The sequence below is a fragment of the Eurosta solidaginis genome, chromosome 2, assembly GCF_040869045.1.
Source record: "Eurosta solidaginis isolate ZX-2024a chromosome 2, ASM4086904v1, whole genome shotgun sequence".
Lineage (NCBI taxonomy): Eukaryota > Metazoa > Arthropoda > Insecta > Diptera > Tephritidae > Eurosta > Eurosta solidaginis.
The window spans coordinates 71,993,543-72,017,351 of NC_090320.1; the positions used below are offsets into that span (position 1 = coordinate 71,993,543).

The 23,809-nt window shown below is 40.7% G+C and overlaps 1 protein-coding gene across 1 annotated transcript; it reads right to left on the reverse strand.

Annotated features, from left to right (window-relative positions):
* Nucleotides 1-2,011: 2,011 nt before the first annotated feature.
* Gal (beta galactosidase) lies at nucleotides 2,012-22,472 on the reverse strand. Its single transcript, XM_067769127.1, is given in 8 exon segments — nucleotides 2,012-3,208; nucleotides 3,267-3,385; nucleotides 3,725-3,753; nucleotides 4,028-4,364; nucleotides 4,428-4,578; nucleotides 11,326-11,365; nucleotides 11,368-11,491; nucleotides 22,290-22,472. Coding segments are annotated over 8 exon segments (2,046 nt in total). The 3' UTR covers nucleotides 2,012-2,145.
* Nucleotides 22,473-23,809: the final 1,337 nt, after the last annotated feature.

The window sequence follows — 23,809 nt, forward strand, 5'->3', positions numbered from 1 at the left end:
ATATTTGAAAAAGCCGCTATTTCAAATGAAATGAGGCTAGAAAAATTAAAATTTTCGATATATTTTGTACTGGCTCCCAAACATTTCCTGAGATAAATTCACAAATTTAAGGTTTTTTAGTAGTTGGTTAAGCTTAGCTTAAACTAATTTTGCTTAAACTCCAGTTAAACTACATAGCAATTTTTCAGTCACAGTTTAAGACGGGCTTTGGAGCAGGCTTTTTTGTACCGTAACATTGGTTTTTTTTATTATCTGACAATTCGTTGGTACGGCCACAGCTGGATTTTGTTAACCCAACAAATATGGAAAAACATTTCTCCTCCCTTAGAGAAGTATGTATCTAATTCTGGAGGCGATATCCAACATTTTTCTCTTATTATTCTTAAGCCTGATAGTTCTCAAGTTGATATCCAACATCATTCTCCAAATTTTTCTTCAACCTTTGACAGATTTTCAGAAATAGATATATTCTTCAGTTGATATCCTACATTGGATACTTTGTAGAGCCATGATGGAATTATGTGTGTGAATTGTGTTGTAGAGCTGGATTCGATTCTCAAAATAAATCGATTAGATCGAGCTGAAAATAGTTGATTGCTGCTCAATTGTTTATCAAGGTTGTACCGCTAAAAAATCTCGCCAGTTTCTTTGTCGTTTCGTTGACTGAGGCTCTTTGGCAACATCAAGGAGTACCACAGGGTTATTCACTTGTTCCTCCCATCGGAGTGAGATTGATAGTGAATTCGATACTTAAATATCATGCTTTCTGTGTTTTTTCCGGATATTCCCATTTTGCGCGCAAACATTTCTTCAGTAAGTTCTGCCTTCTCTGCAATATTAGCATAGAAATCACAAGAACAACTTTTGGCTATAACCCTCTTTTAATCTCTCATCATAGCTGCGGTATCGAGAGTCGATGGCATGGCCCTTTTCAAGAGAAAATTCATGTCGACGAATTATGGTCATCTCCGTCGAACCAGCCGATAGGTCTTGTTATGGGAATTCATGAAAGCGTTTCGGGACAGCAGGTGTTCTATCGGCATCCGTATTTGGAAACAGATGAAGCGGAAGACGTCCGCCAAGAAGACTTGGTGCTCGCAACTGGTGTCAGTTATGTTAAAGCCGCGATAGCTAGGCTGACTTGCGCAACTGCAATGCCGAAATCTCCTGGGCGGCTAAGCGCCAATTGTTGGTGATGATAACATTTCTTCATATTCTCCTTTTACTCATAGCCACCATCATAATGGCGTATAGTCATAGTTCATGGTTTTTAAAAAAGTGATTCTTCATTTCTTAAAAAAAGATGTATTTAAACGATTAAGAAACAAATCGAAATCCAGCTCTAGTACCTTGTTAAGGTGGAGGTGAAAAAAATCATCTCCAAGGTGGTATTACCAAAGCCAGCAGCTGTTTATTGCAAGAAATAAACGCCTGGTCGATAGCAGTAATGAAGCGTTATCAATTGAAAATAAATAAAATACGGTTTGTTAAATTTTTATGAAAATACTGTAATATTGGTATCTCACTTCAAGTAGAGAACCACGTATGAGTACAAGTTGGGAACTATCCCTTTTTGAACTTAGGTAACAGCATTTTTGTTTTAGAATAATTTTCTTTTTTGTTGAGAACGCTATGGTTCTCAAGTTGAGTCACTGTTTCGAAAGAACTCTTGAGAATTAGAAGTATGCTAGTTATAAACTTGAGCCCATGTTACTCAAGCCCAACTGTTTGTTGGGTTTATGTTTATTCTTCGATCAATCTTTGTTTAAGCGTAGTTTAACTGACGAACTGAGTTGAGCTTATACTGAAAACCAGGGCCCTACACCGCTAAAAGCTAAATCAATTGTGTAAAGAAATGCATACAAACACAAGTTGTAAATTCTTGTAGTATTTTTTCTCCCGGGAGTGGGTTTTGAACCTGCACTCATGTATTTCCTTATGTATGTTGATAAATCGTGTGAAAAAGTAGTTAAAAGCCATTGTGAAGTAAGTCATCAATAGTTCCGTCTATATTTGTACACGAATAGCTCGTACTATTTTATAATTTTTTTTATAATCAATAGACTATACAATTATACCAGTATGAAATAAAATAATATATACAACAATATTTGATATTTCTTTCCTTTTAACTTAAAACACATTTTAGCCATCCAACTGGGGTTTGTTGTCGAGTGTCATAAAATATTCGCCACTTTCTATATCTAAGTTAGCCCTCTGATATTCCAAAATCACCACCGTGTTTAAACCGATTTTAAGTAAATCTTTAGGCAAAGAAAGTGTCAATTGTGGTCCCAGCAAAGGCCAATAATGCCCCAAATTAAATCCATTCACATACGCTACATCTTTACCCCAGCCAATTGTATTCAAATAAGTATCACCTAGTTTTTCCACTTCGAATTCGCCATAATATATGACAGGCCCATTCCTAAGCACTTCGTTTTTAGGCACTAACTGCATCATTTGGTTTTTATAAGTTGCTATTAATGGGGATATTTGTTTAGTTTCCAATGGAAAAGACGTTGTAGTCCAATTTAGTAGTTCTGCCTTTGTACCATCAAAAAGATCCACAGTTACGGCACCTAAAATACCTTTCGTATCGTTAAGAGTTTCGAAATTGATACGGCCTTGATTTTCAACCAACAACTGTAAGCGACTACCGAGTCCATTATTCAGTGGCATTGACGATATGCTATTCTTACGCGATAATGTACCCATTAACTCGTTATCCACGAAAACATAGGCGCGATCATGCAGTTCGCCAACGGTGAGCAGTGTGGGATCGACTCTGAGTTTTGGTAATTTAGTTTCATATAAGACCAGACCAGAATACTGATCGAGGCTCTCAAATGTGAGTGGCTTCTCAGCATTTCTTGATTTTCCGTGTGCTAATACCAATCATCCTTCACGAGAAAGTAAACTAGTAATTGGTTTTAATGTAACCTTCCCGTAAGACCGTTTCGGTGTTGGTATACAGCCATTACAGTTTTCCTCGGGTGGTACTTCAAAGAAATCAGCTATAACTTTGCGCACAAGCTCAAATTTCTTTGTAACATTGCCGGATTCATCCATGACGGCATCATAATCGTAGGATGTAACATCTGGAGCGTATTCAGAGCTGTAATTATTAGCTCCAGCTGTAAATCCAAAATTCGTACCGCCAAAAAACATATAGAAATTGACGCTAGCACCAGCTTCGAGCATCAGCCTGTTATGGATATATCAGTATTTACAGACAGTTATAAAGAAAAGTAAGTAGATGTTACCTTAAAGAATTCGCTACAGCAACCGCATCACGTCTTTGGTTATCCTCACCCCAGTGTGTAAGCCAACCCGGATAGAACTCTGAATTTACTAATGGTCCCGTAGGTTGCACAGTGCGCATGTTGTTGTTGTTGTTGTTGTAGCGATTAGGTTACTCCCCGAAGCCTTTGGGGAGTGTCATCGATGTGATGGTCCTTTGTCGGATACAGATCCGATACGCTCCGGTAACACAGCACCATTAAGGTGCTGGCCCGACCATCTCGGGAACGATTTATATGGCCACATTGAACCTTCAGGCCATCCCTCCCTCCCCACCCCCAAGTTCCATGAGGAGCTTGGGGTCGCCAGAGCCTCGTCTGTTAGTGAAACGGGATTCGCCGCTCGAAGGTGAGGTTGACAATTGGGTTGGAGAAGCTATATGTTGCGCTACACAACCCCTTGAATCCCACACAGTGCGCATCATACGCCACTGTTCATCGAAGTTCGAGCCTTCAAAAATTATGAGAAATCAGTTTTATAAACATATATTTTTTTAAATATCTGGCCGACGATAACAATTACAGTGAACATTAATCGATTGAAACACGATTAAGATGGCTGTTATTTTAATTTATACTTGCACAATTAACGGTAACAGTGCAGCCAATTAAACAAATATGCGAAACTTCGATCAAAGTACTCATAATCGTAGATGCAATCGATTAAACATGTAATCCTTTTCGCCCAGCTCTGATGAAAGGCCAATTCACAAAAGTATTCGCACCTATTCCAAAGTCTACAGTAGCATAGACCCCTTCTATCTTTCCACATTTTATTTTGTTATTGGGTATGTCTGTCGTGAAGAGAAGCGCCTTTCCTTGAACATATTTTACAGTTTCATCACGCAGCCAAATCAAGAGTTTTGCATCGCAGGCGTAAAAATCCCCATATTCATTTTCTATTTGTACCGTTATAATTTTACCACCATTGCCATATACGAATCTTTGCAGGCGTGGCATAATTTGTGCATACCATTTGCTTACTTCCAGCTGATAATTAGGATCGCTTGTGCGTACCTTAATATTGAGATACTTGGTGAAGAGCCAATGGGGAAGTCTACCCTAAGAAAAATTAATAAAATGTTTAGAATGGATTGCTCTCTTATGTAATAACAACATAAATACATTATCACGCTCCGCACAGATAAAAGGCCCTGGCCGTAAAACTATATAAAATCCAGCGTTCTGTGCCAATTCCATAAAGCGTTCAATATCAGCGATACCATCCCAATTGTAGACGCCATCGTGAGGATTATTTAGTGACCATTCAATGTAACTAAATTAAAAAATTTACAAAACTAGAAATTATTAAGGAAAATGGAATTTGCTTATTCGCAGAAGGTATTACAAATCTCACATCGACGCAGACTTCTTTCTATCCTTCGATCCAACAACAATGCGTAGCCCTACGATAAACCGTACGGTCAAGAAATACCTCATATAATCTTATCAGACTTTGTTTGACGACCAGTCTGGGAAGCAGGACTTCTATTATAAAATAAACTTAAATGCTGCAGAGCGTTGGCCTCCCGTACAGTACAATTACGATATATGTTTTACGTGAGTACCTGTCTGTGATAGACATAATCCCACGGTGTCAAACGCGGATCTAATTGCAAAATCAGTGGCCCAACTATCGGATCCATGCTGCCTGCCTCAACACCTCATAGCCGAATCATTTGTACCAAATTACAGCAAAGTGCCCTTATTTAAAACGACCATAAAAGCTCTACCCAGCAAACCATATAGTTTCAAATTGGTCTAAATAAAACTCGTTAAAGGTACTAGCTTGTAATCGGATGTTTTAATCACAAATTCTTACCTTGGTCTGATATTGAGTCTATCTCAGCTCCAACCATTTTAAGGATAATGGCATCCGACTATAAGGCAACTTCACCTCGAATTTCAATACCGTTCTATACAAAGCAAAAATATTTCGCTGTAACATGTTCTAATGCAATGGCTTATCAGATACATGATACAATGCCTTAGTTTTAATTCAAGTATTAGGGGATGTGAAAAACCTGTTCTGAGCACCAGGAATAGTAAAACAAAGCCTGCTTCACAACTAAACATTTTCTTTAGATCAAATGCCACCGGTCAGCATAGCCTAACGCAGTCTCAAACATTTCAAAAAGAAAAGGGAGCACAAACTCACTCTTACAATTTCAACTGAAATCAACAAACGATAGGCATCTGATTTAATGCTAAGAAGTCTCCCAAATTTTATTCATCTGTTTAAACGCCATTGACAATTTGGGATGTGACCAACCTTTTCTTTGACCTTGCGCAGAAGAGACTTTGAAATATTAATGCTTATAACAATATTGAGGCAGTTTACCCATGTGGACGGACCAAGAGTAATATATATGCCAACTCCTGCGAAGAAGAGACTGCAGAGCTTCGTTAAGTATGCTTTAGTATCAACTTCCACAAAAGCGAATTTATCGCATTAAGGAAAAACCAAACCAATCCAAAAAGCAATATGAAACCACAGCCCCCGCGATTCATCCAAATCCTCAAGACAGGAGTCGAAGCTTCTGATACATTGTATCAGGTCACAGCTGGGCTGTCCTGCTCCGCGCGGTACGGTTTTTATAACGACCATGAAAGGGTCGCACAGACGGTACACTGCGTCCACTCTGCCCCCTTTCGAGTAAACATCACTCATGGATTGGTTAGCCATGGTATTATGATCGCCTTTTACGATCGGTATACGTACCGCGAGTAAATTCTTGGCCTCTAACCCGCAGGGGGCGTACAGCTTGTACAGTCGATAGTGAATTATAACGCAAATACCTGTCTTTGTAGATTTAACTCCACGGTGTCAAATACGGATCTTCTGCATGATCAATGGCCCAAACTATCGGCTCCATGTTGTCTTCTCCCCACACTTCTTAGCCGAGTCATTTGTTACCAATTTGCTTGTAATCGGGCGATTCAATTACAAGTTAGTTAGTTAGTTATTTATTTATTACGGCTTAAAGCCTAATTCAAGATACAAAATAGTACTATTCTATCTTATAGGTAGAGTTTTACAAAATTCATATAATTTTGCCTTAAAAAGTAAGATTTTATTGCAGTTTTTAATTTCCAATGGGAGCTCGTTGTAACTCTTTAGCCCTTTGTAAAAAATGTTTTGCTTATCTATTTCTGTTCGAAAAAATGGCAATTTAAAATTATGTCTATTTCTAGTATTTATATTGTGTGTTTGCTCCACCAGAACTACGTTACTACTTAAATATTCAGGTACATTTCCATGTTTTATATTAAATATCAATTTCATGGTATGAAAATAAATTTTTTGTTTGACACTCAACCAGTTCAACTTTTTTAACATATCAGCCGTTCTAGCATCTCTACGTTTTTTAAGTATAAACCTCATACATCTATTTTGAAGCTTTTGTAGCTTATCAATTTCTTTGTCCGCTATTATGAATAATATCGATGGGCAATACACAAAGTGTGGTTCAATAATAGATTTATAAATAATTATTTTATATTTTTCTTGTATATACTTGGTAGATCTCTGCACAACACCAACCTTTTTCGCGACTTTCGCAACTGTGTAGTTTACATGTTCTTCAAAATTTAAGTTTATTATCAATTATAATCCCTAAATATTTTATGCTATTAACTTTTTGTATGCTTTCATTATTTATTTTTAGCCCACTTAAGTCCTCATCATTAATATTTTTCCTTGTTATGACCATATATTTCGTTTTGTTTATATTAAGCTTTAGCCTATTCGCACATAGCCATGTGTATAAGTTGTTGAGATCATTTTGCATTTTTAATACCGCAGTAGTAATATTATTATCACTGATCATAAGTAATGCATCATCCGCGAATAGTTTGATATCACAGTCTTGTATCGCATTAACTATATCATTTATATATATTAGGAACAATACTGGTGCTAGAACCGAGCCTTGTGGTAAGCCTATGGGCACTTCCAATACATCAGATATCGCTGTTTTTATAACTGTTCGCTGTTTCCTATGTTTTAAATAACTGCGGGACCAAGCAAGCTCTATGTCTTTAATACCAATTTGTTGAAGTTTCTTGATAAGGATTTCCCTATCTACCGTTTCGAAGGCTCTTTTAAGGTCAAGAAAGACAGCAACCACCACCTTCTTATTATTTAGATCATCTTTCCACTCCGATATCACAAAGTTAAGAGCTGTTTCACACGAATGTTTTTTCCTAAAACCCGACTGTTGATTGACAAGTATTTTGTTTAAGTATAGATATTTTACCAATTGATTCTTAACATACACTTCAAGGATTTTAGCGTCACGTGTTTATGTGTGTCATGGTGTTTATGGGTCTAAGCTCTTCTGGCTGTATTGTCTTTTTAATTTTTTCAACTGGAATCACCGTTGACATTTTCCACTTTTCCTTACCTTGGTAAGGTAAGAGTGTATCAAGCTCCAGCCATTTTATTGTTAATGGCATCCGGTTGTTAGGCAACTCCACCCCGGATCATAGTACGTTCTTCTCTGTTCACAAGCAATTCGCCTGCAACATGTTCTGTGTGTAAAGATCAGATACATGCTACAGTCCCACAATTTAAATACAAGTATAAGGGGTATTGTGAGCAACCCTTTCCTAAAACCCGACTGTTGATTGACAAGTATTTTGTTTAAGTATAGATATTTTACCAATTGATTCTTAACATACACTTCAAGGATTTTAGCGTCACGTGTTATGTGTGTCATGGTGTTTATGGGTCTAAGCTCTTCTGGCTGTATTGTCTTTTTAATTTTTTCAACTGGAATCACCGTTGACATTTTCCACTTTTCCTTACCTTGGTAAGGTAAGAGTGTATCAAGCTCCAGCCATTTTATTGTTAATGGCATCCGGTTGTTAGGCAACTCCACCCCGGATCATAGTACGTTCTTCTCTGTTCACAAGCAATTCGCCTGCAACATGTTCTGTGTGTAAAGATCAGATACATGCTACAGTCCCACAATTTAAATACAAGTATAAGGGGTATTGTGAGCAACCCTTTCTAAGCACCACGAATTTGGAACACAATTTAGGGATGTGACACAACCTTTTAAAGCCTTATGATCCACAACGCACATTCGCCATGAACTAAATATCGATGTAATCTAACAGCGCAAATGTCTTTCTTTATGAATAACTACTTAAATGTAAAAGTGAGAGCGTCATATAATTCCTTGTGAATAAAACTATCTGTTGTCAAGGCAACAAACAGTGATGCTCACAAGTACTTACGACGCAAACACTCGCAGGATACATCTTCATTTATCATATTACTAAACCACTTGCACATTAAGATACATCTCATTAGTAATAGGTACTACGTTTGCTCAGTTATACGCTCGTTCGCCGTGAATGACTACCAATGTAATCTATAAGTGCAAATGCACTCAAGATACATCTCATCATTCACAGGTAATAAAACGAAAACCTGATCAGGGAGCGTGTCATTATTTTGTATTACAAAATTCTGGGTGACAAAATTCTGCTTTCTAAAATTCTGCTTTTTCAAAATTCTGCATGTTTAATTCTGGAAGTCAAAATTCCGGAATCATGTCATGGCGTAGCCGGTGTTTGATCGGCTAAGGGTTATTTTTTTAAAGTGCGACCGAAGGCCGCCTACGCAGAAGGGTATACTACACAGAAGGGCATCATTATCCACATTATACCACACACCCGGACTTGGCATGGCGTAGCCCAGGGTTATTCTTTATAAGCGCGGCCGAAGGCCGCCTATGCAGAAAGGTGTTCTACGCAGAATTACTGTGAACTGTTCAAATAATATTATTGTGTACTTTTTCAAAATAATTACATGACCTCTTTAACATTGTTAACATTATATTTTAACACAGAATTTTGTAATACAGAATTTTGAAAGCAGAATTTTAGAAAGCAGAATTTTAAAAAAGCAAAATTTTAAAAAGCAGAATTTTGTTTTTAGAATTTTGTACATACAGAATTTCGACACCAACCCACCTGATCATATAGCAGGTCCAACGAAGTTCCAAAAATTTCAAAAAGAAGCGTGGGAAATGCCCACCCTTACAATTATCCATAATTTTTCACGACGATGGACCCTCTTGCAACTGAACTACCAGCTAAACGTTTCTAGTTCAGTTATATGCAACCTTCGACTTTATTCTCAACATTATTTGCTACATTTATCCAACTCTAATAAACTCGCCATTGGAATATCCACCATATTTCTCTTCCTGTTTTCATACTTTTTTAATCTTCTTGTTATACAACCTTTTTAAACAACGTGCACAATTTAGGGATGTAACCAACCTTTTCTTTGACGTTCAGCAGAAGAGTCTTTGAATTACTTGTGCGCGGATTAGCACGTACTCGGACATATGAGAAGTATATGAGTAAACTTTCTTGCCCACCTCCCACCAAAGAAGACAGTATTACTCCGAAGAGAATACTATATTGTCTGATTCGGCGGCTGGAGGGACCGCATTACTCCGAAGAGAACACTGTCAACTCCAACGAAGAAGCGAACTTCCAAGGGGGCGATCCTACGCATTCTGGGTTACCCTCCCAGAATTACGATATGAAACCACAGCCACCGCGATGCTCCCACAAGGGGGCCATCCCAGGACAGGAAGGTGAGACCTGAAGAATTCATATCACCCGGCTTATTTTCCTGCTCCCGCGGTGGCACTTTTTATAAGGACCATGCTTGGGGTCCCACAAGGTGATACAAGCGTCTACCCTGCTCCCTTTCGAGTAAAGCCACGCAGGTATGGTTAGCCTTATCGTCACTAATAAGATGACGTACATTTGTTACGGTTAGGGTGCACTGATAGGTTTGGAGTGTGAAGATCCGAAGATCAACCACAAACCAATTAAACCATCAGTACAATCCCTTTTCGTCACTAATACGATGACGTCAATTTTGTCAGGGTGGTCTATCCACCCTTTTCGTCACTAATACGATGAGGGCAATTTGTTACAGAGGTGCACTGTCGGCTTAAAGTATGAAATCCGAAGATCAACATAAACCAATTTAATTAGAAAACCAACAATACACCCCTTTGTGGGTTATGGTCGCCTTTTGCGACTGGCATGCCTGCCGTGGGCATATTCTACTACCCCTAACCCACAGGGGGAGGCGTACAACTTGTACAGCCCGCAGCCCGCACTTCCTACATCTGCTGTTACTAACGAGTCCTAATGATCTCAGAGATTTCGCATACCGCGCTTCTTTCCACGCCAGTCTTGCTTGATTGAGAACTTGTAACTCCTTTATCTCTATAATTCCCTGAAATGGATTGAGATGTCTACCGTATATTCATCGAAAGTTACATACTCCTTTGCCAACTAATCAGCATTTTCATAACTTTCTATCCCTTATGACCGGGCACATCGGCTCGAACGTATTATCCTTAGTGCTTGTTGGTGCTCCAGGACAATTTTGGATTAAGTGCTGTGTGAGATTATTGCCTTAATGGCCGCCTTGCTGTCAATATATATACATTGAAGCGACATCAGCTTATGCCCATCTTATCCAATACGCCTGCTGCTTTTATCACGGCTAAAACTTTCGCCTGATATACAATAGAGTATCTGGCAGGCTGTATGTATCTTTTAAAGCCTTCGCCATAGAGCAAAGAGTGTCTCCAGGACATCCAGAAATCTAGCGAGATATCTAGGTTGAAGAAAGTCCTACCCAGTGGATATATAGAATAAAACAAAAAGTACTAGGCACGATATACCTTCAAGGAGATTTTGGCCGAGTTTCTCATCCAATTTGTGTCCTGATTTTTACGAATTGGCGGGACGGGATTTATGTTTTATGCCAACCTTTAGCGGCATCTACAAGCAGATTTATTTCCACAGCATTTCATGGTAGAAATACACTCGGAGTGTCTGCCACGGCTAATATCCAATAATTCGAAAGTTACAAACTAGTATATCTATGGTGGAATAATAGAAGGTGACGGCAGAAACATACATATGTACACTACCCACCTGGTTTATTACAATATATGTAAATTCTCATACTCACGTATCGATGGCATTCAAGCCGGCAGCGCGCATTGTTTTAGGCGTTCTTCCCATACTTGTGGCAAAGCACGAAAATAGTGAAACGACCCCGATACATAACGAAATGGCTCGCCATCCTTCAGGAAGGTATTGGCCTTATGATCAACAGTAAATGCCCGATTTGCCTTCTGAAAAATGGTACATATGTATACAAATTTTTAAATAGTTTACCAAACGCATAACTAGGTTTGTATGAGGGTTATAGCGCATCACAAAACAAATTTAAATTGTTTCCCCGGGTTCCAACATTTAGGCGCAGACTGGAAGCGATCTTTTGCCGCCACTTTCTATTATTTTTAAACAGGAAACTATGAACATTATTTCGGCGCTTCCCAAGGCAGTCGGTTCTATGTACCGGAGCGACTCGGGATTTTTCCCGACCAAGGACTGTCATTTCAGTGTGACCCCATTTAATTTGTTTCGTCCCTCCCACACATTGTCATCCTTCCAGCAGCTCCTTGCAGCAGGACTGCTACATATTCTCTTACTCCGGGAAGGTATCGAACCCAATCCGGGTCCGTCTCCTGACCCCGGTCCTGAGAAATGGTTTTGCTGCATTTGCCAGAAAAGAATCTTTTTAGGACGGTCATACTCTGTTCAGTGTGTCTCGTGCAAGGGATGGTTGCATCGGACAGGTTGTTCTGGGCTTGATCCCAAAACCCGACGTCCACGTAACTTTTATAAATCTTTTGTGGCTCCTTGCTGCTCACGCCCAAGGGCGTCCCGTAGTCTACGCCTAAGCGTATCCCCACTACCTTCCAGCAGCTTCGCTGCTCAGCAAGCCACAACAAGTACCCGCTGCTGCTCGCGCCCCACGGCGCCAACAACTCAAACAGCTGATACCACTCATAACTACTACCTTCGTAGTAGAGCTGGTAGCAATGCTGAGCATCAGCCCCTGCCCCCGTCTTCTTCTCCCCACTCTTTTCTGGCAGCAATCGTGCAGGTCAGGGAAACAGACTCTTAGTCCCTGCCTCCGTTTGCACCGTCTGCCAGCACAGAATATATAGGTTTGCGACATCCGCTCAATGCAGCTCCTGCCTTGGGTGGTGCCACTTTCCTAGATGTTCTGGTCTCCGCGACGGCAACTCCTCGACGGGTTTCATCGCGCCATGTTGCCAGGTCGCAAACCCAAATCATCCGGGTACCCCAATGCTTGCCCAAGGGCGCCCAGTCCCAAGGCCACAACAGCAATTGCGTCCTGGCCTTCCACAACCTAGGCGTAGTCACCCGTCACTTACCCCTAGAGTGGCGGCGTCAACCCTCATGCACTTCAGAATTCTGCAGTTGAACTGTAATGGACTAACTGGGAAGATTACGGAGATAGTCGATTTCATGAAGCGGCACAACATCCGCATTGCTGCGATTCAAGAGACTAAACTCACAGCGAGATCTGCATTGCAGACCTGCTCTGGTTATAATGTCCACAGGAAAGACCGCGAGAGCGGAAATGGAGGCGGCCTCGCGTTTATTATACACCACTCTGTGCAATATTATATATTTGATCCTGGCATCGACCGCAGGGACAATGTCTTAGAACGTCAAGGCCTATCTGTCCGGTCAGGCGATGCAAATCTAGAAATCATCAACATCTACATCCCTCCTGTCACCTGTTGCCCCAGTGGATACCGCCCTAATATCGAGGCCTTACTCACTGGCAACAATCGCATTATCTTAGGCGATTTCAATGCCCATCACGACCTATGGCATTCAAACTTGCGGGCGGACAGTAGGGGTGAGATGTTGGCGGATCAAATAAACGAAACGACGTTCTGCACAATAAACGGAGACGCCCCCACACGTATGGTAGGAAGCTGTCATAGCTCGCCAGATATCTCAATCGTGAGCGCAGAACTCGTAAACTGCGTCAACTGGCAGCCGATGGTAACATTGGCATCCGACCACCTGCCCATACTTATTTCGTTCGAGCGTACCGCCGACTTCATCGTCACCGAAAAACGCACTTTCATAAACTTCAAAAAAGGAAAGTGGGAAGAATATAAATCTGCAACAGACAGCAGCTTTGCTGCCCTCCCTATCCCGACTGATGCCCGCCAAGGGGAGCGTGCCTTCCGTAAGGTCATTGAATCCGCCTCGGCACATTTCATTCCCGCCGGGAGAATTCCCGAAATCCGGCCCCACTTCCCGGCGGAGGCCGCGAGCTTAGCGAGGGAACGCGACCTTATAAGACAGCTTGATCCAGGCGACCCCCAAATAAGGGATATAAACCAACGCATCAGATTGCTTGTGGACGAACACAAGCGGGCGAAATGGGAAGAGCACCTAAAAGGTTGTAACCTCTCTACCGGTGTAGGTAAACTTTGGTCCACCGTAAAGTCTCTATCGAATCCGACTAAGCACAAAGACAAAGTTTCCATCGCCTTTGGCGATAAGGTGCTGTCGGATGCGAAAAAATGCGCGAGCGCTTTCTGCCGACAATATATAATGCATCCTACGGTCGACAAAGATAGACGGAGAGCCAATAGACACGCACGTAAACAAAACTCAGCGCGTCACCAATTACCATCACCGCTAGAGAGGTTGAGGACGCCATTGGTCGCGCTAAACCATCCAAAGCAGTGGGCCCAGACGGCATAGCCATGCCGATGCTTAAAAACCTAGGGAAAGAGGGTTTCAAATATTTAGCGCATGTCTTCAACCTGTCTCTTTCCACCTTTGTCATACCCGAGAAATGGAAAATGGCCAAGGTGGTCCCGCTACTAAAGCCTGGGAAACCAGCTAACGTAGGTGAGTCATATCGTCCGATATCTCTCCTATCGCCAGTGGCAAAGACGCTTGAAGCCATTTTGCTCCCTTATTTCCAAGCACATTTGCAGCTAGCTCCTCATCAGCATGGCTTCAGAAAACTCCATAGCACTACCTCCGCGCTAAATGTCATTAGCACCCAGATAAATTGCGGTTTGAATCAATATCCCCACCATAGAACAGTACCCGTAGCGTTAGACCTATCAAAAGCTTTTGATACGGTCAACCATGGCTCGTTACTGCAAGACCTGGAAGGGTCTACCCTTCCCTCATGTCTTAAAAGGTGGACCGCAAATTATCTGGGTGGTCGGCAGGCATCGGTGCAATTCAGAAACGAAACATCAAAACAAAGGAGAATTAAACAAGGGGTGCGACAGGGTGGTGTCCTATTCCCGCTTTTGTTTAATTTATACATATCTAAGCTACCTTCACCACCGGAAGGAGTCACAATCGTTTCCTACGCCGATGACTGCACAATAATGGCCACAGGCACAGGCCCAGAGATCGATGAGCTATGCAATAAAATAAACGGCTATCTCCCTGATCTCTCCAGTTTTTTCGCCTCGCGAAAACTGGCATTGTCACCGACTCAATCTTCCGCGACCTTATTTACAACATGGACGCCCCAAATGTCGACCATATTGAACATCTACGTCGATGGCACTACGCTACCGACTGTCCTACACCCCAAAATCTTGGGTGTGACGTTTGATCAGGATCTACATTTTGGTGCGCACGCAACCGCAATTGTTCCAAGAATTCAGAGCCGTAATAAAATCCTCAAATCCCTTGCTGGCAGTACCTGGGGAAAAGATAAAGAAACGCTCTTGACCACATACAAAGCAATTAGCCAGCCGATTACGTGCTACGCGTCACCCATAAGGTCGCCAAGCCTAAAAACCACCCACTGGAAGAAACTACAGGCCTGCCAAAATACTGCTCTCAGAATCGCCACGGGCTGTCTTCTTATGTCCCCAGAACACCATAATAATGAGGCGAGAATACTCCCCATCAGGGAGAGAAATGAGATGCTGACCAAACAGTTTCTGTTGAATACCCAGAAACCTGGTCATCCCAACAGACATCTGATTGACGAACCAGCACTGCCTAGGGGCCTAAGGAGTCATCTCCGTAAGCATTTTGAGGAAATACGGCACCTGAGAACCCAGCCGTATGAAGCGAAAAAACACAAGCAGGTCCTTGGTGAACTCCATGGACAGGCGTCGGACCTTTATGTCGGGAATTGCCCGGTGAATCCAGTACTTGAAGAAAAATATCCAGAACTCGCAGAAGAGGAACGCATACTCCCCAGGGAAACGCGTGTCACTCTTGCTCAACTTCGTTCTGGATACTGTAACAGGTTAAACTCTTACCTATCCAGAATCAACCCCGACATACAAAATGTATGCCCCGCTTGCAATGTGTCCCCACATGACACCAACCATCTCTTTAATTGTAATGTGGAACCAACGCCTCTAACACCCCTTTCCTTATGGCCCACCCCTGTTGAAACGGCAAGTTTCCTTGGACTCCCGTTAGAGGATATTGATGACAATTTGTGATCGGTCGCGGCTATTAGGTGGGGCGAGCATTGCTACAACAACAACAACATTATTTCGACTGCTAAGTAGAATATCACTCTATATCGGCTGTCGTTTCGAAAGCGCTCTATCTCAGAAAAAGTTTGAATAACAACGCCCCATTTCAGAATTTATGTCAAAAACGCCTTATCTCAGAATTTTTTTTCTAAACACCCTAGCTTAAAAGTCCCGAAACATAAGGGCGCGTAATCATAGTCAAAATAAAATAGATTTTAAATTTAGTTGCAGCTTTTTGACATAATTTTCTGTGAGCTATCTGTCAAAAAAGCTGAAACTAAATTTAAAACCTATTTTATTTTGACTATGATTATGCGCCAAGTAGTTTTTCAAATAGATGAGTTTAACACAAGCTTGTGCATTATGAGTAGATTGCACGTATTTTTATGGAGAACGGTAGAATGAGTGACACTGGCGCCATCTGATATTGAAAAGTAGCCAACTCCCAAATTTTGTTGCAAGCAAATCATAAGAAGAATTTGACATTTGCTTTGGCTAAGGGTGTTGGCACACTTTTCAAGTAAATTTATTTTTTCACTGGTTGGTAAATTTTCTAACATTTTTCGCAATTAAAACTGCAATATAACAATCGAATACGATACAAAATATGTTAGCAAGTATTTTTCGGGAGAATGCTTCGCGAATAGGTAAGGTGGAATAAACTTCAATTGCCAAGTCTGAAGTTCCTTCATATTTACAAACGCAACATCTTGGTTGATTGTGGCGATGTTATTGGAATGCATAAGCTTGTGTTAAACGCATCTATATCAAAAATGTCATTGTGCCTTAAAGAAATCTATTGAATTTGAGCTCAGCATCCAAATCCCAACCATCGCTTACGCTAAAAGTCCATCGCCAAAAATCTCTAGGGCTAAGTTTATGATCGAGCGTAATCACATCGCGCGATGCGACGAGAAACGCTCCATGGCTTGTTACATTTTCGCTAGCGTTATCGCTGGCGATTGAGTGTTTATAGTCGAGCGAAACCGCAAGCGATGGAATGCTCAGCAATATAACTCAACATATTTTTATTCGCGTTGTGGCAGTGTAGAGAAAGCAACATGCGTACATAAACTCGTAAGATTTTATTAATAAGACAAAAAATATGAAGTGCATCCAATCGCGATTGCGGTAATCTGCATGACGCAAATTCCACAAACACTGCTTGTCACGTACCTTTTCAATAAAAACATCCATACTGCTTCGTTAATTTCGCTCAACTGAATCAAAATATTTTGGTTGCAAATTTTCGTCGTTTTTGTCGCTTGTAATCGCTCAATTCGCTTTACGCTAAATCGCTTTGTCATAAACATCTCCATATGCACTAATATAATTGATCGCTAACAGCGATTCTTGTCGCGTCGCGAGGTGCGATTACGCTCGATCATAAACTTAGCATAAAACTGTATCAAGTACGCAGAAGAGCATGCAACATATTGTAACGAATTTACTGCAAATCCTCTTATTTGCAACCTTCTGCTAAGTTCGAATCTCTAAACTGTTGAATAAATAACCCCACTATTCAATAATGCAAATGATGTATTGTAGCGCCTCTACTGTTGCTGCCTTTTATACTCTTTGATTTCCTCGTTGCATCTTCTAGGCGCTTCCAGAATTTACTTAGTTACTGCTATAAAACTACAACTACAGATGCACGTGTATAGCTTCTCATATGCGCGTGTATTTGTGAGCGACACTTCCACAATTATAATTGCATACTTTTGGGAGCATCTCAGATAAGATATCTGCATGTGTCCGCTGCGTGTACGTACATATGTGTAGACATCATGATTGATCTATTGATGTGCATCCAAGTCGCTGCTTAGCATCGCCTTAGAGATGATAATATCCCTTAGTGTTGCTAATATTCGTCACATTGCCCTCCACCTAAGTCTGATCGTCCCGATCAGACAAATCTCTCGATCTAAACGCCGCTAGCATCTCCAAATGTACCACTCTTCTACTTCGTTGTTTCCCAATGGTTTGTATGTGGAAGATGGTATCACTGATCTTCTTCACAACTTTGTACGTGCCTTCCCAACTGCACCGAAATTTGGATGGAACACCTTTCCGCCGGTAAGGGTTGTATAGCAGTACCAAATCTCCCTCCAAGAAAACTTCCGAATTATTGTTCTCATCGTACCTGCGTTTCATCTTACTACTCATTATCCTGGATCGTTCCCTTGCACTCTGTTGTTTGGCCAATGAAGAACTACTTCGCAGAGCTTGATGTTGACGGATTGACTTTGCATCATCAGTATCGTCTTGACGTTTCACAACAGTAGTGCACGCTGGCTTGAAACTACCCTCGGATCCCTTCTGGGAAATTCTTTCCTTTGTTTTCGTACGTCCCTTTGGTTTTGTCAATGCCAGTGTTTCTCTTGCAGGTACTTTTGAGTTCGCTTTATTTGGCCCATTCGATCCATCAACCTTTACCGTTGATTTCCGTGGTATTTGTCGAGTTTTCTCCACCAGTACTCGATTACTGCTGAACCCTTTCTCCAAACTAAAGTTAAGTGGTACATCCTGGTTCTCATAACGCATAACCCTTCTCTGCATATTTTTTATTTATTTATTTATTTTTTAAAGTCGACGACAAACTATGGTCGACTGCATAATATAAAAAATATATAAATATACAACTCAAAAGATAAAATTTAAGATATATCGAGATTTCAACAATGTTATATTACAAACAAATATATATTAATGAACATTACTCTTTAATTTCGGAATATAATAATAATAAGAAATATGAGCAGAAATAAGATCTTATACCGAGATCTTATACTGGCGGAATGCATCAGATTCCGCTCAGCATGATTTCGGAATGCAGTGGATTCCGATCTTCCTGTTGGAATGCAACAAGATTCTAATCAGCATGTCATGGGAATCCGGCAGTGCTAAGAGTAGTGTAATGAGGATACGCCATCACACGGCATAAAAAAGTAACATGACCTGTGTTGTTGGAATACACCGGATTCCAATCAGCTCGATGCCTGACCCATAAGATTATACTGCCGGAATGCATACGATTCCGGTCAGTGACTCATGAAAAAGCATATTTTTACGTTGTTGGAATGCACCAGATTCCAATCAACACAGTACTGTCTTGTTCCTTCTTAATGATACATGTTGATAAATGTTCCTCCATCCTTAAACGAGATAGTTCCTGTTTTTATGGAAGAAATAAAATGCCGGCAAATTAAATTAGCTTGTATCTCTTAAATTAGATAGGCAAGTATTGCATTACGTATAGTGGCAAAAGTACATTCAAGACTGATACAGCTATACAAGTCATTGTAGTGCGCGCACCAGATAAGAAGAGGATTATTTTTAGCAAAGTTTCGTCGACAAAGGGATAAATAGAAAGGAACGTAGTGTCTGAATACTCTAGGGGGAACCGCAAAAAACAAGCAGCTGAGAAGGTCCGCAGAATCAATTTCTCCAATAATGAGCTTATGGATGAACAATACCCCCAGTAATATTAAGTAAGTTAATAAGAAGAAGTCTACTTCTGTATGGAGGAAGGTGGAGACTTGAGTCCCAATTAAGGCCGCGCAATGCATATATAAAAATATGCTTTTGAACTGACTCAAGACGCTTTATATGCTTTTGAGAAACAGGGGACCAAACGCATGAACAATACTCGAGTATTGGACGAACCAGCGATGTGTAAAGAACCTTAGTGAGGTACGAATCATCGAACTCTTTAGCCCAACTTTTAACAAATCCAAGTAAATCCAACGCTTTGTTGGCAATAGATGAAATATGCATGTTAAAATTCAATTTCCGATCAAAAAGAACACCTAGATCATTTGCAATAGATATACGCTCCAAAGGCGTACCATCTATTATATAAGGTTTCAATGCTGACTTCACTCGGTGAAATGTCATATGCTTACATTTAGAGCAATTTAAAGCTAGTAAATTTGTTGTGCACCAACATTGGAACGAGTACAAGTCGGCCTGAAGAAGATCCAAGGAACTCAAATCGGTAGGACAGTAAGTGTAGCAAATTTTTACATCATCCGCATACATTATAGTATGGGAATATAATATTGTCTGTGGCAAGACATTAATGAAAAGGGCAAAGAGCAAAGGGCCTAGATGACTTCCCTGGGGTACTCCGGAGGAAACTCCGAACGATTCCGACAGGTTGCACTTGAACAGGACTTTTTGGGCCCGGTTAGAAATATAGCTTTTCAGCCACATTAATAGGTGAAATGGAAAGCCCATTAAATCAAGCTTATGAATAAGTAACTCATGGTTGACGGTATCAAATGCTTTGCTGAAGTCCGTGTAGATGACATCCGTTTGCTTGTTCGCTAAAAATCTTTCCATAACTATAGAGGTGAATACAAGCAAATTTGTAGTGGTTGACCTTTGACGAATGAAACCGTGTTGGCATGGAGATAAAAGACTAGAACACTGATATTGGAGTTGACTGGTAACAATCTGTTCAAAGACTTTAGGAATGACTGAAAGTTTAGCAATACCCCTGTAGTTTTCAACTTTTGACCTACTACCTTTTTTATGGAGGGGTATAATAAAAACTGTTTCCAAAGTGCCGGGAATGACGCAGATCCCAGAGATAGCGCAAATAATTTTAAAATAGGCTCATACATGTTTTCGGCGCTGTACCTAAGCACGCAACTAGGAACACCGTCCGGTCCCGGAGAAAAGGTGGGCTTCAAAGATTGAAGACTCTGAAGAACAATATTACCATTAATAGCAGGATTCCTAATGGAATTCGAGCTATCTAAGCGATAGGGATATTGACTGGAATGAATACCACTGGATGAATACGTGGACTTAAAGAACTCAGAATATAGTTCAGCAACGTCGTCATCAGAGCAAGCTTTTTACCTCCAAAGGTTAATGAGGAAGGATACCCAGAAGTTTTCCGCTTTGAATTTACGAAACTGTAAAACTTTTTTGGATCCCTAAAAAATTGGGCTTTACAACAACTCAAGCAATTTTTATAACAAAGCTGATTAAGACGGTGAAATTTAGAACGAGCTATTAGTTATTTAGAGAGGTCTGCGGATGCTCCAGATTTCTTGAATCTCTTATAAAGCCTAGATTTAATGTTATTAAGTCTGATAAGTTGCCTTGAAAACCAAGGGGGCTTATTCGAACATAGGGTATAGTGAGTAGGAATGCAGCTATTAAAGAAGCCATCAAGCGTACTATAAAATATAGAGATAGCCGAATCGACATCAGTGCAAGCATAGAGATCCGACCAATCATGGGAAGCCAACAGATCATTGAGCATAATGAAATTCGCTTTGTAGAACTAGATGCTTCGGGGACGAGACTGTACTTGAATCCTACGGGGTAGGCTGATATCAAGTGATATCTCTAGCATAGGGTGAAGAGGGTCTTCTGGAAGGGATAAAGGTGGGATTTGCATAAGGGCAGTACCCACCGAGCCATCCACAAATACTAAATCCAGCATTTTATTTCCACTATTTGGAACATTGTTAATCTGTAAAAGAGATGAGTCTAACAAGCAATTGAGAAACTCATGTTGAGCAGTGGGAGTTAAAAAGTTTGAATCACTTATATTAACCCAACTAACTGTTGGCAAGTGAAAGTCACCAACAACAACAAGTCGATCGTTATTTCCCAACTGCGAATGCAAATCGCAGATGGCCGAGCTATGACTAGCATAAACATCCATATCCGAACGAGGTGGTATATACGAACAGCAAATAATTACGCTATAGCTACCGAATGAAAGCCTAACTGCTATGAATTCGATATGAGAGATATTGTCCAGCGAAATCAACTCAGATGATAGGTTAGATTCAACAGCAATAAGGACACCTCCCGCTCTAGAGATGCGATCACGCCGATAAACAGCATATTTATTTGAAAAAACCTCAGAATTGTAATTATCAGGATTTAGCCAGGTCTCCGTAAAAGCTACAACTTGTGCAAAAGAGTTGAAATAATTAAGGAAGAATGGAACAAGTTTTGATCGTAAACCACGAACATTTTGGTAATTAATGAGAAGACGGGACAGATCAGCAATTACCTTTGTGTTATTGTTACTGTGTTCGTCGTACCTTTTTTGGCTGTAATAAAACAGGTTCGGCATTCGCCTTTCTTGTGAACAAGTGAACCACAGTATGCTTAGGCCAAAAAGAGGAATCAAGTACCTTATCGAAATATTCATCTCAAAGGGATATTTTAAATGAGGAGATGTCTCTCTCATATTTGAAGTTAAATTTATACACATTGATGTTTCTAGTGGGTGCAACACCAAATTTAGAGCAAACGTAATGAGCAATATCATTTTCGGTAAGCTAGGCGGGTAATCGGGACACAAATACAGCCCTACGAGGTGGCACGGCAGTCACCTGAAAAGGAGTAGCGGATAGCGTACCAGAGAGCTGGGAAGTTGCGGCCGTTATAGAACAGTTGACAGAAAACGCATTGCTTGACCTAGCGTTGCTTATCGAGCTCGTCAAAGAAGTACTATTTTTTCCGGTACACTTGTATCGCTAGCAACAACCCCAGTATCGGTAACTGTTATTGTTGGAGCTAAAGATACCGGTGGAGGTGTAGGATGAATTGGGGAGTCCAGCGAAATCAACATTGGTGACGTAGAACAAACAGCCGCAAATGTACCACTATAAGTTCGCACATCGTTTAATTTGCCAGAGATCGTCTCACTGGAAGTCTCGACACAGCCTTGTAGAGATTCTTGTGGAGGTTCCTGAGCTGCATTGTTCATAACGTTTTTGGTAAGCCTGTTCGTATCAGTCAACGCGGTTGAAGGGACATTCGTAGGACAGCTTTGCCCCCGACTCGAAGACAAGTTATCACAGATATCACTTTCAATTTTTTAAAGTGAGCCTCCATCGTTTTGAATCTTTCGTTAAGGTCACGAAACCCAATAAAAATGTTGTTGAACTCTTTCTGAGTTTGCCTCATGAAAGCTCGCATGTCATTTTCTACGGAACGACAATCATGACATGTCCAGTTCAGTCCAATTTTGCTGGATATTAGGTCAACCACCCGACCACCTATGTGAGAGAAACCGGCACAGATAACATGAGCCACATTATCACAGAGCCAACAACAAACATAAGTATCACCACGGGAAATTTTCTTTTGATTGGTGCACTTCTTGACGCAGCAATCCAACATAATTGCAAAGTTAAACAAACCCAAAAGAAAAATAGGCAAAATAAACTATAAGTATAGGATAAATTGAACAGCTGTTCAAAAATATGGGCGAGAGTTATTTTGGTGCACTGGATGCAAATCGCAAGACAGCGTATAGCTAGCAACGAACACAACAGAAAGCAAAAAGGGCACACAATGACTTGCTAATAGCAGCTACCAACAAAAAGGTATGCAGTTATCACAATTTTTTGTGAAAATCTATGATCTATGAACACACAGAATGAATGTTTAAATTGCACAAAAAGCCACTATGTATATTGCACTATGTAAAGATGTAATACGAAATTAAATTTATAAACTGTTTTCTATTATATTAATGAATATTTATAAAAGATAAAACTTGTTTACAAAGTAAAAAGAATACAATTCGAAGAGCGATCAAAAACACGTCCGCTCACGGCAAGGTTACCAGATGATGTCATGGTCAACTAAGAAGTCCACTCCCAATATGACTTCATCAACAATCTCCGCCACAACGAATTTGTGTAGAACTGTGACCTTTCCAATTAAGACTTCACATATCACTTCTCCCTGGCTTGGTTATACTCGCCAGTGACCGTAGGCAACCTTGCTGCAGGTAACGGTTTTACTCTCCTGTTGACCAAGTCAGATCGGATTAAGGAATGAGATGCGCCGTAGCGCCGTAAGACTGCTCGATTTTCTATCTATTTGCGACACAGATATCACAGGACATTCAATAGCTGGAGATAGCTCTCGATCTTTACATCTTACTCGCTCTTGCCCATCGCCTCCAGCTTTGTTATTAAGACCACCCATGCTGTTGAAACCACTAGGATCAAGATCGCAGTGACGTGCAATGTGACCGGCGTTCCCGCATTTGAAGCATTTGATAACTTTTTGACCCCGCTTTTGCGATCCTTT